Source organism: Frieseomelitta varia, unplaced genomic scaffold (genome assembly GCF_011392965.1).
Source record: "Frieseomelitta varia isolate USP_RPSP 00005682 unplaced genomic scaffold, Fvar_1.2 scaffold_897, whole genome shotgun sequence".
Classification (NCBI taxonomy): domain Eukaryota; kingdom Metazoa; phylum Arthropoda; class Insecta; order Hymenoptera; family Apidae; genus Frieseomelitta; species Frieseomelitta varia.
This window is the reverse complement of record NW_025110697.1, coordinates 281194-300084: the sequence shown is the minus strand read 5'-3', so window position 1 is coordinate 300084 and position 18891 is coordinate 281194. Positions and strand designations below refer to the sequence as shown.

Genomic DNA, 18891 nt, shown 5'->3' with positions numbered 1-18891 from the left:
TTATTCCTTTTTTTTCTTAAATTACAGAATAATTGCAGAATAATTCAAGAATAATTCCAAGGTCAAATTGTGTACCAATATACACTAATATTATTATAATTTTCCAATTGATTAATCTTCAACAAAGGAGTGCTTGGTGTAAAGTCAAAGGAACAAAAGAAGAAAAATAGTAATTAATCCTGATAAAAACTAGACAGCTAAAGTAAAATGCAAATTTATTACTATTGTATTCTGAACATTTTTCTTAGCAAATGGACGCTCTATTTGTTGGATCAGAAAAGAGAAAAGAGGATAATTTCCCAATTCATCCAAGGTTTTGTTTGCGATATCCGTTAGAAAAACAGGCAAGAAAGGAGAACCAATCTCGCGAATCTCGGTGAAGCAAATGCAACTGAAGGTAGTTAACACGCAACAATCTTGTCCTTGGTCCGTGGACATTAGTATAAAGGAAACTGTACGAGCACCACGCGGAGCAGATTGAAGAAAACCTCGATGCGCAACCATGCCGGCCAACGAGGAAACTTTGAGCGTCTCCTCTGATCAAATAAGAAATAATTTCTTGGGGAAAGTTTGTGACAACAGTTTACAAAGCAATCCTGCTCGTGTATCTTCCGACGACGATGAAGAGGATTGTCAAAATTGTCCAGAATTTATTATCAACAAAGACAACGAAGAAAATTGTAATTATAAAAGTCTTCCAGTGCGAGAGGTCCATGAAAAGTTTATGAAGAGTTTTGTCGATCTACTTCTGAAAGAAGCAGTTTTTGAGGTAAGTTTATTGTTAAAATTTATTGTTAGAAGAATATATATATATATATTTATATATTTATTTTCTTCTAATTATTATTGGAATAAATTAGTGTACGTTTGACAAGTTATTTAGAATAAAAGAAAATAGAATTGAATAATTATGCAATAAAGTGAATTAAAATTTCTAGTAAATTGTTCAAAAGATCACTTAAATATTTTTTTGTTTTTTTTTTAAATTGAGGCAATTTTACTCGAAGTTCATTAATTTGCAACGCCTTATTTACTAAAAATAAGTTGATAGTTACATGAATTATGACGCACGAGAATTAGAAGATCTAGATCATTCATGTTGGTTTCTTTCATTCAGTTTTTGCGATTTATTTTCCTGATAGTACTATCACGTGTATTAACACGTTTTTATGAATCTGTACGATTATGGAACACGATTCCAAGAACGATTCCAAGTTCGATCAGGAAAAATTCAAGGAGAAAAGTGCGTGACGCACTTTGATTCTGGAAATTACATTGGCATTTCAATCAGGGTTTATTGACTTGAAAAAACCTGGAAAGCACCTGTTATATTTTCCGCATGAAACAGTGCAACTTCTTACCCGTTCTTTGAATAATAATTTTTAGTCACAATTTTATATTATAAACTTACTTAAATTACAAATTGTATATTCAATATAATAATTAATTAATATACAGAATAAGATATATTATTATTCTTTTTTTATTTTTTGAGTATTATTAAGAAATTGAAAAATTTTGAACCAAGTCAATTGGATTAATATCTTTTTTTAAAATTTTCATTACTAATTATTTTTTCAATAAATTAGATTTTAATATAAATAACTTCTTTAACATTTCAATGTTAATAATAAATTAGAAAGTTTAAATAAAAATTTTTTAGATAATTTAAAGGAGCATATAACATGTATAAAATGTTACTAGAAGAAATTTATAGTTTTACTCGTCGAGGTAAAACTGAACAAAAAATATGATTTCTACAATTAACGTTACACTCGAACGCCTTCAATCTTTTTACTTTAAAGCCATTCACTTTGAATTATCCAATTTACACGTCAAGAACATTACCGCCGTAAAAATTTCTTTCCTTCATTTTTCCTCCGTATTTTAATAAAGTGTACTAAACATTTCATAGAAATGTTTTTTCTTTTTCTGTCTTTTGCTTTCTTGATCCTTTAAATTGAACACGTATACTTCATATTAGTGAATATTATTGAGATAAATTTTTATAATTGTTATAATTGTTCTTATAATTTTAATAGAAGTGAAATAATGATAATCATTTCCTCTAGATAAATTTAAATCTTCGTTCGAGATAATTACATCATTTAATTAAAGCAAATTTTAAAATTATTAAATTATAAAATTGATGTATTCCTCTTTCTTAATCATCAAAACGTAAATCAAACGTAATTATGTTAGCTTTCCTTCACTCATTAATGATTCGCTATGCGTTCGTGCACGAAGAACTACGCCGTAAGTTGCTTGTCAGGTTACTCTATTTTCAAGCTGAATTATAAAATAAGAATAGAAGAAAAACTGCGTCGCAGAAGAAAAGAAACTAGTTCTTATATTAATGCATGGAAATTTTTAGGAAGTTACAATTCTCTGAGGCAATGAATTATTCTGATTTCAATCACAGAAACATTATTCACTAACAATTTCTTCAAGCTTTCAAGCTGCAGTCAATTAATTTCAATTCTTTGAATGTTGTCAATGATAACAATTAATGATCATTGTGACTTCTATAATGTTTGTTCTCTGTCAGGATGGATAACTTTTTCTATCCACCTGAAACAATTTAAAAATTTATACCTATAACTTAAAATATTGGAGAACAAAATACTGAGTCACTAGTTACGAAAGTATTAAATAACAAATTTTATATTATACAACAAACTTATTTTTCAGGGAACTTCAAGGAAAAACAGAGTAGTGGAATGGATGGAACCAGCAGCACTTCAATCAGCTATTGATTTAAAATTGTCTGACCAAGGATCATCTCATAAAAAGCTTGCTACTCTTGCCCGCAATATAATTAAATACAGCGTAAAAACAGGCCATCCTCGATTCATAAATCAGTTATATTCCAGTGTGGATCCGTATGGTCTTCTTGGGCAATGGTTAACAGACGCCTTGAACCCTTCAGTCTATACTTATGAAGTTTCTCCAGTGTTTTCCTTAATGGAAGAGGAGGTACTGTACGAAATGAGAAAGATAGTTGGCTGGAAGGATGGCAGAGGTGAAGGAATATTCTGCCCTGGTGGTTCTATTGCCAATGGCTATGCAATTAATCTGGCACGGCACTATAGGTTTCCCGAGTTGAAAGAGTTAGGTTTATCCGGTGCTGGCAGATTAATAATTTTCACATCCAAAGATTCTCACTACTCTGTCAAGAAACTCAGTGCATTTTTGGGATTAGGTACTAGTAATGTCTACGAAGTAAAAACTAACAGTACAGGAAAGATGTGCGTAACAGACCTAGAAGCACAGATTAAGAGAGCTCTTGACGAAGATGCAGTGCCTTTGATGGTCTCTGCCACAGCAGGAACTACAGTTCTAGGTGCCTTCGATCCATTAAAAGAGATAGCCCTTATTTGCAAGAAATACAATCTGTGGTACCACGTAGATGCAGCTTGGGGAGGGGGAGCTTTGATGTCAAAGAAGCACAGGCATCTCCTGGCTGGCGTCGAGCTGGCAGATTCTGTCACTTGGAATCCACACAAATTGTTGGCCGCTCCACAGCAATGTTCGACATTGTTATTGCGTCACGAGGGTCTCCTGCAAGCAGCGCACGGTTCAAAAGCCAGTTATCTCTTTCAACCTGATAAATTTTATGATACTTCTTTCGACAGTGGTGACAAGCACATTCAGTGCGGCCGGAGGGCAGACGTGCTGAAATTCTGGTTTATGTGGAAGGCGAAGGGCACTCGAGGATTGGAGAAACACGTGGACCGAGTGTTCGAACTGGCGCGGTACTTCACAAATTACATAAGACACCGAGAAGGCTTTAAGCTGATGCTCGAACCCGAGTGCACCAACGTTTGTTTCTGGTACGTGCCACCCTCGAAACGTCACTTGCAAGGCGACGAACTATCGAAGGCTCTCCAGAAAATCGGGCCAGCCGTGAAGGAGCGTATGATGAAGAAGGGCTCGATGTTGATCACGTATCAGCCTCTATGCGAGTTACCTAACTTTTTCAGACTCGTTTTGCAAAACTCTGGGCTCACCGAGGCTGACATGAGATTCTTCGCAGAGGAGATTGAGAGGCTCGCCGTTGATCTGTAGAATTTGTACCTTTTGAATTAAAGTTTTAGTTATGTAGCTTTCAATTTCGCCAAGAATTTCTGTTAACAGCGAAAGCTTTCAATAAAAAAAAAATATATATATACACATATTTTTTAAATAATAATCAGTCGATTTATTTTATATATTTATTTTTTTATTTTTTGTTTCTTTTGTGTTTCCTCTTCGAAAAATTCGTTTTCCTGATATATCTTTCTTTGAAATACATTAAATTTTTGTTCCACAAAAATTATTTAAATAACGAATATATAATCGTTTAAACACTCAGTAAAACGAGCATAACAGTTGTTTGTAGAGCATGAATGAACACCTGATCATTTTGATCTCGTTTAAAACTTGAATGTTAAGTAGCTCTTTATCGGATCAAGATCTTTGATGCGATTTTCAATCATATCTATTTACGAGTTAGTGAACTTCTTACGTATTTTGTTTACGTGTCAGTATTAATTACTAAAATATTCAGTATGCTGAACTTTTTTTTTTTATTAACGTCGAGGATCTTTGACAAATGTGAACACATAAATCTTCTCTGGTGGGTGAACTTCATTTTCAGGTTCATCTACATATACGTATATCCTGCTTATACGTTAACAATTTATTTCTCTAGACCTCTAAACAAGTTATAGTCTGTTCAATGCAAGTTTTCAATATAATTTGTTTGCAATGTAATCTGGCAATATCGTTGTATTATAAAAAACATTGTCAGTTATCCGCGAATTATAGTACACACGTACAAACACCCACCATACATTCCAACGGTTGTGAAATAATAAGCTCATCGATTCTATGTCGTACGATCTTTCAAACGTAACTACAATATACTATATACAAGTATTCGATGAATTGTGAATTTCATTTCGTGTAGATAATACATTTACATAGAATCATATAATCCCTTCGGTGCCAGACACAACAGATCTAATATAATTCTATAAATTCATTTTATAATATTTCTTCGTTGGAAAATGCAAAATAATATACATTTGAAAATTCCTCCGAATAAATTTGTGACAATTTTATGGAAATTTAATACTGCCGTATGATATCCATAACCCTGACACGTTCAGGATGAAATAAAATGCATGAAAATTTCCATTATATTCATTATTTGTACTCTTCGAGGAATCTAATGTGAAATTGCTTTAGACTCTCGAGCATCATTTTCATTTTTTCCTTTTGTGGCAAGATAGTCGTTCTGAAGTGATAGGTTCCAGGTCGCTGTCCAAAACCGGAACCCGGTATTACGCAGATTCCGGTAGACTCCAATAGTTTAAACGCGTAGAAGACATCAGGTTGTTGACCTTCTTTCTCCGCTGCTGCTATGGCTTTTTTGGGCAATTCGATTCGCGGAAATACGTACATTGCACCCATAGCTGGGTTAACCTATCAAAAATTGAAATCTTGAAGTTTTTTTTCTTTCAATAAAAATGTAGGAACTCTCACGCGTGAAAAATTAATGATGTTTGAAATTTCTATGACAAATTTCTATAATAAATTTTTAAAACGTACCTTAAAACCTGGAATGCTATTTAAAGTATCAACTACCAACTGAGATCTCTCTGCTAAAGAGCATAAAGTGTGCTGCTTTTCCTTTTCAAACAATTGATAGGATGGCTCATTCGGTTTTGGGGGATTTACCACAACATCCATCACTACCTGACCAAGAACAGTAGGACACAGCATCGCTGAGATCGACTTTAACAATATCGCCATTACTTTAGGATCCATGTTGACAAATTCCCCGTACCCGCCGCGGATTCCACATTCTCCCATGTAACCTGAAACACGTGCGTACAAAGAGATATCTTAGTATCTATTCCAACAAATATTTGGAATTTTCCAAAAATAATACTGAACAATTCCATATCAAGCATTATAAGAATCTGACGTAGGCACTACTTTCTAAACTTATTACTTAACTAGACATATTGAAAATAGTGAATATTTATAATATATTTAGCAATTAAATTAGTAAAAAATCAACTTAATTTCAAATTAGAGTGTACCTTTAGATACAGACATGAATGAAGCCAGCTCCATTTTACAGTAAGGTTCTCCCATCTCTGTCATCACCTTCTTGAACGAGTGGAAGGCACTGTCTTTATCATAAACATTATCCTGATAAACTTCGTCAGCCAATAGGAACAAATGGTTTTTATAGGCGAACCGGATGATATCTTCGATATTGGTCCGCGTAAGGACTTGTCCAGTTGGATTACCAGGATTTATTACGACCAACACACGAGGGTTACATATTCTCCTTGATTCACTTAATGCTCTATCTAATTCGGAAATATCCAACGCCCACTTGTTCTCCTCATTGAGATAGTAACCAATTTGGGCCAAGCCAAATTCAGCCAGAGTGGCAGAGTATAGAGGGTATTGTGGAATTGGGATCATCACCCCCGATGGTTTTCCATCTACTTTCTCATTGAACAGTTTCAGAAAAGACTGTAACATAAATGCAACAAAAGTAATTACATGGATTGTTCATATACTCTTTCAAAATTAAATTGAAGGTCACAGAATAATCTGAATTTTTTATTTGGACATTTGTTAACAGATTGTAAATGTTTCTTCAAAGATTGTAGTTGCGTAATATGTGACCTGATCATTTAAAATAATACACAGATGTTTCAGAACTACAAGTTCATCAAACAAAAGGTAATTGTTTAATTTTACATCCAATTTGGTTTTTTCTTTTAGTAATGAAGCTTTAAAAATATATAGCTGATTTCACATTTACAAACGTAGTCTGTCCAAACCTTCTGTTACTATTGCTTTGCTTTGTTTTATAAATATTTTTGCTTTCGCTTTCTCCCAAATATTTAATCATCCTCTAATCAGCATCATTCTAACCTAGCATATCTATCAAATCATAATATTTATCAATTTTTGAATCTCAATAGTTAATTTTATCCATCTTCATCATATTACTAAACAGAAAATGTTCCTTTTCTTTTACAGCATGCTAAACTGGCTCATAATTTTGAAACACCATGTATAGAAACCATATAGTAAAATCATAAAACTATTGTCTTAATTTATGATCTTGTTATATCGTTCCTATTGTGCTTAACAATGAAATACAAGAGAAATAATCTGCACACTTTGATTCCATCTGAGGCGCCGTTCGAGAGGATGATGTTATGATAATCAGAGGGAATCCCATCACGATCTTGAATGTATTGCGCAGCATGTTTCCGGATGACCTCGATTCCCGCCGATTCCGAGTACGAACCAACGCTGCCTCCTTTACACTGGCACAATATAGTCCTGGCTCGTTCTTTCGCGTCCTCGGGATAACTAGGATCATTGAGAAGGTTTGGCGACACCGTCAAGGTCAGTACTTGCCTCAAGAAGGTGATAGGCTGCTGGCCCATAGCGTGTGCATCCCCCACGTTCGCTTTTATCACCTCCTTGAATGGCTTTTTAGCTCCCTGAAATAAAATAACGTATTAATATACAAATTTAGTATATTTATATACTTAATAATATAAAATATACTTTACAAATTATAATAAAATTTACATAGCTGATATATTTAAATAAAAATTATACTACAAAACAATATTATTCTATTAATATTTTAAATATTAATTATCTTTGTAACTAATTAGGTATACATAAGTGTTATGCCATTTTGAGCTTTTTATAATATTAATCTCATTAAACTATTATAATTTTTTTATATGAAACTTACTGAGACTTCGTTCTTTAATTAATTACCTATTTTTATGTACATTTTACAATATGTGAATGATAATAATCATGATTTGTATAAGATTATTAATTTACAATATTCCTTTGCTTTTATTATAAATTATATTTAGTCTGCAGGTTTAGCAGAGTGAAAGCGCAAATATCGGATTTTCCTCGTCACTTATCGTTTTTATTAGATCCTAAGTAAATTGTATTTTTCTTTCATTTTGTATGAGGCAATTGTTTAACATTTAAATGTATCGATTCAATCAAGCAAGCATTATGCATTGTGTATAGTGTATTACTCATATTCAATATGTACAGAATAATAATCATGTAAGTCAAGCATAAAATTAAATAAAATTTTAAACTTTTATGATGCTCAGACATGCTTACACTTGTTTTTAATCAATACCAATTGGAGCTTTTTTTAAATGAATTTCTGATAATAGTTCTAGAAAAACTAGAAGATCTCGGGGCAATTGTTTCATTTATACCTATAATGAAACAACTATGACGTGAAATACTATCGTTGGCATTATTCCCTCTTTATGACTCACTTCAAGAATTCCAGAAAGTCAAACGATCACAGACTATTTATCGCAAAAGTCACGTAGTTACGAAATAGATTATCCTGAATGAAGCTATATATTTTCATAAACAAATAGACGTATAAAATATATAGACCATTTATAGGTACTCATAAAGTTTATTTCTGTAAGCTTCTAAATTCTTCAAACAAATATTTACTTTTATCTTTCTGTAAAAACTGCTACTGTACATTTTACAAAAATTATTATCTTTTATTACATAAACTGTTATATTTATTCTCGTACATTTTTTTTTTAGAATTGAAGATAATATTGTGTTCGACACAACTGGCATGTAACAGATATTGATGTGTAACACGAGTTAACATACACATCAAGACTGCTGTATGTTGATCTTTCTTTACAGTTTATGGTATCAAATTGCACAGTCAAACAAATAAGCCATTTAAATGGTTCTTATTACATACTAAGCTCGTTTTTGAACCAGCCACTGATTAATATTCGTTTTATTCGATACATTAATGATGCTCGTTTTCAGTGACGATTAATTGTAAAAAGCTGAAAAATTTATAGTTCTTAAATGATATGAAATTTGAAAATTATAAATATAAGTATATCATGTACAATAATTATGTAGTATATGCACATATTGTTTCTATGCTTGTTTTTTCTTTTTGTAATAAACATACAAATAATAGAAATAAAATCCATTTTTAAACAACAAAATTATAATTTATTTAATTTCGAATTATGAAGCATTACGAAGTATGTACAGCATACACATACTGTTTCATAATTTTAAATGTTCATTCATAATGCAATTACGTCTGTATGTATTTCTTGTACTACATAATTAAATACAGTATATATCTACGTTTGTACATAAGTAAAGTTCGATTGGAATTTTATCTAAAAAGTGAATAAAATATTTTTGTTGCGCATAACATCCGTTTATACTAATCGACGTCAATTGAATACTATTTTTAGTGGCTTACACCTTGAGTCAAGCCTCAGCGACAGGTGGTTCCAACATCAATCGGAACCAATCGAACTTGTATTCGATGTATCATTATTTAATCTCCACTATAAAACAAAATGTTCCTTTTTCTCTTGTACTTTTATTTAAACATGTAAAATATATAGAAACTATAAAAATATGTAAAATATATATATGTATCAGTAAATTTAAATTTTAAGCATTAATATTCTTAAGGACGTTTAAAATTACTTTATTTACGTTGTATAATTCGTTAACTAGATGAGCTTTTTCTGGTAAGCCACGTCAAAATATATTTGTTAACTGATTTAAAGTTTCATCTAATCACACTCCTCTCATATATTATCTGTATTATCTACCTTGTCACTAACAATCAAAGAAAAGACAGATAACAGATTTCTTTAAATGACATTGGAATACAACTTCCATGTACAAATATTCGGGATATAATAGCCGACAAAAATGTACTGTTCTCACAATTCATCGCAAAACTATTTACATCCTTTACAGATGTAAAATTACACCGTGAATGCCATTTGCGTCTCATTATCGTAGCTGTCAATTATCCGAAACAGCTGAAATCGAACATTACCATTATAACCGAATTTCATTCCCGTAGGTTGCGTCCATTTAAATAGTCGATCGATTTCAATGGAAGCGTTCGATACCAAAGCGTATAACACGATGTATCACGCGAATCAGCCCTGCAATGGAATATTAATATTTTTCAAACTAACAACGCAAATGAAGTCATTTAAGCTTGGTGTACATAAAAGATTCTGCAATTCACTAAAGTACTTTCATATCGTTTAAGGTTATAAAATTCAAATGTTCAAAATGGTTAGGGAATCTTCCCATTTTGCAGTGCAATGAGTAAAATCGGTATTCTGTCGGGCTCGCAAAAGACCTTGATAGCGCAGGATTAAGCTACGGAAACTGGTGACTGGAAATGATCAGTTATCTCTTATCGGTATGTACATACATATATATGTGATGATGATGATGATGACCATGATTTCTTACCTTTTGGAGTTCCTTCTCGATCTCGAGAGCGCGCAGAAGGAGAGGACCACGCACTGCATATTCCATTTTTCGAAGGTTGGTGAAGACATTGTCCTCGGTGAGGACCTTACTCCCAGGTGGACCACTCGCCATGCCGCGACAATGTATTCTGTCGGAAGCCGGCCGGTGGACTACCGACTCAGTAGCCGTCAAACGTGCAGATGTTCTGCCTCTCGACGTCCCTGACCCCCCGGAAGCAGTCAGTTGTTCCCACGTCCTAGGCCGACTGCTCGCGATAACAGCGTTCCACCAGCGTGCCTGCGGCATCGTTTCACCGGTCGGTCCTCTCTTTTTACTTCCAGTTACCAGACGTTTCCGCTAATTCGCTTGACGATCGTAGGGTGGGGGAAAGGACGTCCGCGCATGCGCAGGGCGCTAAAAGCAAACATTAAACGGGTGGAGTCGAGAGAGAGAGAGAGAGAGAGAGAGAGAGAGAGAGAGAGAGAGAAAGAGAGAGAGAGATAGAGAGAGAGAGAGAGAGAGAGAGAGAGAGAGAGAGAGAGAGAGAGAGTGCAAAATAANAACATGCTGAAATACTACGAAATAGAATAGAGCAAGGCTTCCGACAAATTCGAGAAATTCCACCAGGAATGATAGAGAGAGTAACCAGACGAATGACAAGACGCGTGCAGGCTTGTCTTCAAATGCAACGTGGTCATTTCGAGCATCTTTTGTAAAAGTAATTAAAACAGAAAATTCATTGTATCTCATAAACGAAGACAGACAGGACATATATTATGTGACTTTTTTTCATTATTTTTAGGCGTATTATTTTACGGTCGATAGGCTCCCACAAGTTACGAAACACCCTGTATATACTATTAGTTGCAATACCATTATTCTAAATACTACTACTCTGTGAAATATTACTTGAATGGAATATTATTTTCCCATATTTTAATGAAATACTTATTTCACGATACTATTTCCATATGTAACTACACACACGAGAAAATAAAAACATTTAAAAATATTTACAAACACACACGAGAAAATAAAAATATTTAAAAATATTTATAATAATAATATTTATAATAAAAATATTTAAAAATATTTATAATAAGAATAAAATAATAAAAACATTCTATCTACTATTTTACATTTTACTGTTTCTCCCCAGCCCCGCAATTCTTCGCCAAATATTCTCGACGTGCGTAACGCGTTATAAAGTCTAGAGCGCTCTTGTTTCAGCTTTTGCTTCAACCACCCTTCGCGCGTAAAAATCCAATGGCGCAAAAGTCCAATGACCTTGGAGGCTGAGGGAAATTGGTCCTCGATCTCCATCCATCTCTACGAATTTATCACGCCGTTTGATACGTATACGTTATTACTCATTACGCCGTTCTATCTCGAAAGAAGAATTTTTAAGCGCACGTTTTTTTTTTTTTTCTTCTTAAAACCGGAAAAAGGAAGGACACTCTGCACACGCGCACGTACGCGCATATTTATTTGTTTATTTATTACACGAGCAGCGGAGCTTTGATGCAGAGAAGATGAATAATCAGAGAAAACCCCGGCCGAGGGACGTACGAGCGCGCAGCCGCCCCCCGAATACGGATATTACAACCCCCGGATAGCGAAGAGGCGTGTCACGCGCGTGTATCGCGCAAGATGCAACAGATGCCAAATTAATGAGAAACAAGCAGCGGAGATCACGGTTACACAAACAACCAGCGCAAGCAGTTTCTTTTTCTACGGGGACAGGGCCGTGATGCTCGCGTTACATAATCGCGATAATTAACAAATAGCAGGGCGGGCGGCGACGCGCGTGGTTAAAAGCGCTATTTACTTTGCAAATCGTTGCCGAGCGTCGGTGTACACGCGCCGTTTCGTACACACAGGGTGGGCCGAAACGTTTCTTCTCGCCTGTCTTTGTTCGTCAAAATGCGACTTTGTCACGTCAAAACACAAGAAAAAGAAGAAAACAGTCGAGTTTTACGAATTTCAAATTCAGCCCAAGAGCGAAGATGAGTTTCTCGTTGTGTTTTCGAGAATTATTTCCTTCGAAATCGTATGCCATCGACCGCCATGTACGTAAATAAAAATATCACGGACTTGTTTTCACGGTAGGAAGCGATTTTTCGCCCACCCTGTACTCCCCTTTGCGCTGGCGACTGGTTCGCGGACCATAACGAGTGACCGAGCCGTGTCTCAGTAACTCGTCGCTTTCATTTTGTACCCGTCGGTACGACGTCACTGCGCAGATATTATTAACTGACAAACTTATCGTTTGTCATTTGTTTTGTCTTTTTTAAATTTAAATATATTTGAAACCAAGGGAATGTTGCGATTTGGGACAAAATATACTCGACGTGCGTGGCACGTCATTCCATCGCCAAGAGGTTAAAGTAGCGCATAACCGCGTTCCACATTTAAAAGTTACACGTTGCGTACATGCTTGTCGATTTCGACTCGTCTTCGTTATTATCGTTTCGTTGTCCGCGATGAAAATAAGAGGAGATGAATGAAAAGTCTGGCGCCCCCGCGGATATTTGTTTCCCGTAAACGCGAGTGCCACCGGTTTATGAAATAATCGCGCCGATCGAACGCCATGTCAAACGAATTTCCGCTGATGCATTCCGATCGAGAGTGAAATCAATCCGCAACGTTTCGTTTGCAATTTCTTCTCGACAGCCATTTACACCGTCGAGTCTCTTTCTCGGTTAATCTCAAATATTGCATTCGCTGTTTTCCTTATTTCTCTCGTCGCTGTTTCATCTCAGTTCTGCAAAACTAGCGACTTTTACGAAATTTGAAGAAAAAATCGAGCCATGCTCGATTTAAGTTTAATTTTTAATTATCTGGAATGCGTATTAATTATGAATTAACTATAAATTGAATACATGAAAACGTATTTTTCTCAATAAACGTTACGATAGTTTAACATGACTTGACAGACTTACATACGTTTTATTCTTTATCTATACATTATTTTTACTATAATTGTTTCATTCATCAGAAATGCTTGCAATGAACAAAACATGTTCTTTATTGTACGAGTATATTGTTGATTGATCATTTTCTCCTCTTATAAGAAAATTATATTATAAATTCTAAAAATTCTAGTATCATAGTAATCATTATGACAATGCGATTATAGTACAGTAATCATTACGAATCATTAATCTAATTTTTATAACAGCGTTGCGTGATTATATAAACATGTAACTTTCCAGTTACAAACGATCGATACGTACACTTGTCAACTGCGTTTACTATCTTTTAGTTCAGGATATCTCCGAATATATTCCATTATTATTTTACTACATTTATATATAGCGATCTCTAGCTACGCAGATTTTCTCGGTTAAATTGTAAAACGATTTTCTCGATTAATTATTTATTGTAGCTGTTTACTCCAATTAAAAAAAAATCATTCGCTGAAGTAACGTATCGATAAAGTACAACCGTGGATACGATGAACAGGAAAATACAGGTATATGAACTTACATTCGTTGGTACATTTTTAACATGCGTCAGAGATTTTTGAAACACGGGCGAAACATTTTTTGGAAACATGTCTCTTTGACGCTGACATGTTTGAAGGATTGAAATGAAAAGGTGTTTTTAGTCTGAAATTTTATTCAACCGTTTGCTAAAAAAAACCGAATATGGAACTTGAGTGAAACGGAAAATTCCCGGGTAAATTTGGCAGTCACAGTGTAAGACGTAAATACTCGTCAGGCCAATATGTGACATTGGAAACGACAAAACGAAAATATCCACCATTCAATGGAATGACAATAGGCGTTCGATTATTCATGCACGACAGCGTATATTCAGAAATACACATGTAGGAATAATTAAAAATTGCACAGATTGTGATTCGGGCTAGCATACACGCGCGAAACAGACATCCCTAATTGTAATTTGTCCCGCAAACTGAAATTGTTTGCCGAGATAATGCAACGTCTAAAAATAACACGATTTTCGCGAAAGCGTGCTCGAAGAATAAACAAGAACTTGTCTCGAACTATTAATAATGATGTTGATGTGACGTTTTTAACACTGAAGCTACAAAAACGGTCAACTTGGAATTCCCCATCGAAATTTCATTTACGTTTACAACAGTGACTCTTCAGAGACTCGAATATATTTATAATAGAGTTTTTTTTTCTTTTCGAATTATCGAATATTCATACATTTACGTCTCACTCACGAGTCTATATTTAGTGGGTCGAACGAATTTTAGTAAAACAGAAGCTTGTGTGCTCTGTATATACCAAATTTTCCTCGCGTTTCTACAAATTTTCCCATGTTCTCTGCTGCAAATTTTATACTTCAATACTTTCGTCGGTAGATGAAGTAAAGGGAAAGAAGAGAAAATGTTGTTTCTCGATTTCGAAGGAGATGAAAATCCTGGATCGCGATCGATCGTGTTTTCTCTCTCTTTCTCTCTTTCTCGCCGCCGCAAACGACGAGTCTGCGATGTTTGTCGACGCGAGTTGGCGATCTATCGCGGCGGAAAGATTGCAAAGAGGCGATTAGGTTTACCAAGCATCGCTCCCTCGGCAACAACGGGAGAGATCCATGGGAAAAGGTACGAGTTCAATTTCGCTGGTAGAACGCGGGCGCACGCGAGTGGATTAGTCTCCGTGGTCGAATCATCGCGACATCGAGACAATGAGCGTTATTAGATATCTGTGCTCGAGATAAAACGGTCCGGCGGTGGCGAAACCAAGCGAGAAAGGAACACAGAGAGAGAGAGAGAGAGAGAGAGAGAGAGAGAGAGAGTGGTAGCGAGAAAGAGACGTCAGAGAGATCCGTGGGACATACATATAGCCAGAATGGTTCGTGGTCATTTACATATAAATTGCCCGCCTAAAATCATACTCGCGTTTAATTTTCCGCTTCCAAGCGGACTACGCGCCAGCGTGCTCTTCTCGCCGCGTCCAACCACTTCGCCGCTTTTAAATTGCCGTAACATATCTCGCCGCTCTGATCGCGCTTAAATCACGCTCAACGTGTCCATCCGTCCTCGCGGCCGCGGCGAAAGAGAGAGAAAGGGAGAGGGAGAGAGAGAGAGAGAGAGAGAGAGAGAGAGAGAGAGAGAAAGAGAGATTGCAAAATAAAAACGGTTAAAATTAACGTTATTACTGTCACATACGGTGCAATAATTTGACATTTTGTCAAAAAAGCACGAAAACACGTAACAACTGAATCAGCAATGTCATTCACAAATAGATAATTAAAGTAGCACAAATGAGATGAGGGGACAGCAAAATGATGTTCTAAAAATATCTGCAAAAAGCATTATTATTTCAGTAATAACAGATAATGTCAATGTATTTTAGGAGTATGAAGTTTTCAATGACATAGACGTGGAGTCACAAGAAGTATCTATAAATTCTAAACTCCCAGAACTGCATTAATTTGAACCAATATTATAATTGGACAAACAACAAGAAATATTAAAAAATGAACTAGTATAAAGTTTCAAAAGAAAATTATTAACAGTATAGTTTCAATGGAAGACTTTTTATAATTCAACAGGATTCACAGAATTCTCACATTGACATATATGGCCTTTAGCGTTTTAGTCTATAAACACAGTATATTAACAGTACATCAGTATATTAACAGTCCATAAAAGGATTCATACTCCCACAATTATTCATTATAAATGATTAGCTCAATTAATACTTCTCTGAGAAAATAACAGACTGTATAAGTATGTATTACAATGGTTAAGCTTTTTGTATAAATTTTGCTAAGAGATATTGATTAGTTATAATAAAAGTAGGTAGGCAAATTAAATTAAAAGTCAAAAGAGAAACATTAAAAGAAGTGTGAATATTTCTAGAATTTACTGTACGCAAGTAATGGAAAAAATTGAAATAGATATGGATATATTTGTATACATATATATATGTATACAGACGCATATATATATATACACTTGAATATAATGGCATTATGTAATCAGAACTTTTTAGAATCGAAATTGGAATCATTCAATGTTTTTTCTTATTTTGTGTATATGTAATTAGACCAGCTCATCAAGTTTGTAAAGAGGGAAGCATTATGATGGAAGGACAACTTACGAGAGCCTTTTGATTAAGTGAACACCTGTTAATTGAATTTTCAGATCGAACTACACCGACTTTCGGAGCAAATTGCTACACATGCGCAATAGATGAAATTATAATAATGGGACCAGGAACGTACGAATTCGACGATGGAAAATATTTCATTCCCATTTATACAGTGACATAATGTATATTCCATTAACAAATAAAATAAAATAAATTAATATTTTGCTCATATATAATATCATTAACAAGACAAATTTTCCATTTTTCTTTTTAATAACAATTATATGCGAGATTATTCGATGAAGAATGTTATCGATGCGACATCTAACGTTCTACTATATCAAATAAATTCACGAAATGCTATTTTCGCATTCTCAGTAGATAATTAAATTATTAAGTCATTAAACTAGATTAAATGAATTAGAAACAATACAATAAAATGAATGTTTAGATGGATACACTGTAAACAGCTAGATATTTAAATATTTATATTATGTAAGTTTTGTATTATATAAGATTCCCCCATTATAGATAATCCCATTTCGATTTCTTTAATAATAAAAAAAAAATTAGCAAATGATAAATATAATAAATTATATCTTACATCATTGTTATCTGTTATACGAATTATCTTGTCTCTTATATTGGTATCTAGTTACGTCATTAAGTATGTAGCAATAATGAAAATAAAAATACTGTTTTATCGATCAAACTAATCACTGTCTCTAAATCCAGTAAACAATATTTTTTGACTACATTATCGAGCTTATACCATTAAATATTTAAATAAATAAAGTTTCTATTTTCCATTCTTTCACTAGATTCCTATTACATTAAAAAACAGATAATAAATAAAATAAGTGAAGTCAATAGAAATAAAGTAAATAATACAATAAATAAATTTTCTATTTTCTAACTTATTTATTGAATTTCTATAACTATGTTAATTAATCTCGACATTTGAAATTCTATTAAAAAATAAATAATAAATAAAATTAAAAATTTGAAATGAATCATTTTTATGGAATTTAATACAGAACTGACTTCGAAGAATTTTTCAAACTGGAAAACTGTTGCAGTTACTTATGGATACTAATTGCTCGACTTTGAAATCTTAATGTTTACCGTGACTTACTTAACTGATAGCCTTGATCTCTTTAGTTAATCTTTTCTGAACTATATTCCCTATCTACATAGAAGTGCAATCTGGATCAATATTAAGTTTTCAAAATTGAAATTTAAAATAAAAATTCTACGAAATGAACTAAAAATTGGCATATTACGTCATTTTCAAAGTACGACTACCCATAATTGTAAGAACAAATAGAAAGCAGAGTAAATAGGTTGTCACTCAACGAAAGCAAGAACTGATATGACGACACGGTTTAAAATACTTTCTATTTATGTTCGATTGTCTCAATTACATACTCAAACAGAAAAATTTAACTTATTAGCTCTCGATATGCATAAATAGAAAAGAAGAATAAATAATAACAGGAAATACGAATGAAATAATCGATTGACTAATAGGGAATCACGACGAGTCCTCTTCATCTGACCTTACAATTGTGTTGTGTACTTTCACGCGGGCAAAATGTCGTATTAATTAACGCTATTTTACGCGTCTTCTATCGTATCAACGTTTTAACTTTCTCCGAAGTATCTTTAATTACAGTTATTTGACATTCCGGTGTGATAGATATTACCTATTCAAAACCAGATTCGTTGCAATTTTCATGGGAGGAGAATTTTAACTCATAGAATTTATTCTAGCTGAATAAAATATTTTTGAATTAACCACACGAATAATAAAGAATAATAAACTTAATAAAACAGAATAACTTGAATGAAACTTTACCCAATGTATGAATAGGATCCCTTGCTTCTATGAAAAATTTCAAGTAGCTCTTACCTTCCCTAGTTGGAATAACCAATAGCGTGTTGGACAGAACCACCAGACCAACAAACTCGATGGAACGGTTACTAGTCTTCTATCACAAGTATGCTTTGTTTCTAAGTGCTTCAAGTCAGTCAACTCACGTTGGACCATCGTCTTTGAGACGCATATCACGGGTCTGGCTTTTAAGTTTCATGCTCTGTCGCGGATTAAAGAGAAGGATCTCGGGGACCTCTAGAAAGCTTTCCTTACGCATTCCTCGCCCGACACGCGTTGCACCGTTCTCTCACCTTAAAACCTCATTCGGCCAGCCGGAATGAATGCGTTTATCAGTTTCACGGAGGGTTCAGACGTGATCGCCGTTAGCTTCCACGAATTCGCTAGTGGTGATACTTGTCCCCCGGTGGTGATACTCCAACCACGTTCGTCTGCGTGCTCTCGCTGCAGAACGGAGCGTGCGCAAAATGCGACCCCCGAGATGAACACACACTCTTTCCATTTACTGGCGTAAATCAGATCATAGGTTATGTTATTTACTACTGCAGCCAGGTCGCGATCTCT

General features: G+C 34.3%; 2 protein-coding genes across 5 annotated transcripts; one reads left to right on the top strand and one right to left on the bottom strand.

Moving 5' to 3' along the window:
* The first annotated feature begins 194 nt into the window (after positions 1-194).
* On the top strand, positions 195-4192 carry LOC122537238 (cysteine sulfinic acid decarboxylase). The gene is made up of 2 exons (XM_043670261.1): positions 195-769; positions 2692-4192. Exons 1-2 carry the CDS (start codon positions 503-505, stop codon positions 4066-4068), a joined length of 1644 nt encoding a protein of 547 aa, XP_043526196.1. The 5' UTR covers positions 195-502; the 3' UTR covers positions 4069-4192.
* A 311-nt stretch (positions 4193-4503) lies between these two features.
* Positions 4504-18857, bottom strand: LOC122537239 (alanine aminotransferase 1). 4 transcript variants are annotated; one of them, XM_043670264.1, is made up of 6 exons: positions 18346-18857; positions 10360-10773; positions 7197-7526; positions 6093-6537; positions 5596-5864; positions 4504-5469 (listed from the first exon to the last, which is right to left on the bottom strand). In XM_043670264.1, the coding sequence occupies exons 2-6, from the start codon at positions 10663-10665 to the stop codon at positions 5191-5193; spliced, it is 1629 nt and encodes a 542-aa protein (XP_043526199.1). In that variant the 5' UTR covers positions 10666-10773; positions 18346-18857; the 3' UTR covers positions 4504-5190. The 4 variants fall into 4 exon arrangements, with proteins under 4 accessions (XP_043526199.1, XP_043526198.1, XP_043526200.1 ...); XM_043670263.1 differs by having other exon boundaries at positions 18621-18857; XM_043670265.1 differs by lacking the exon at positions 18346-18857 and adding an exon at positions 16443-16560.
* Positions 18858-18891: the final 34 nt, after the last annotated feature.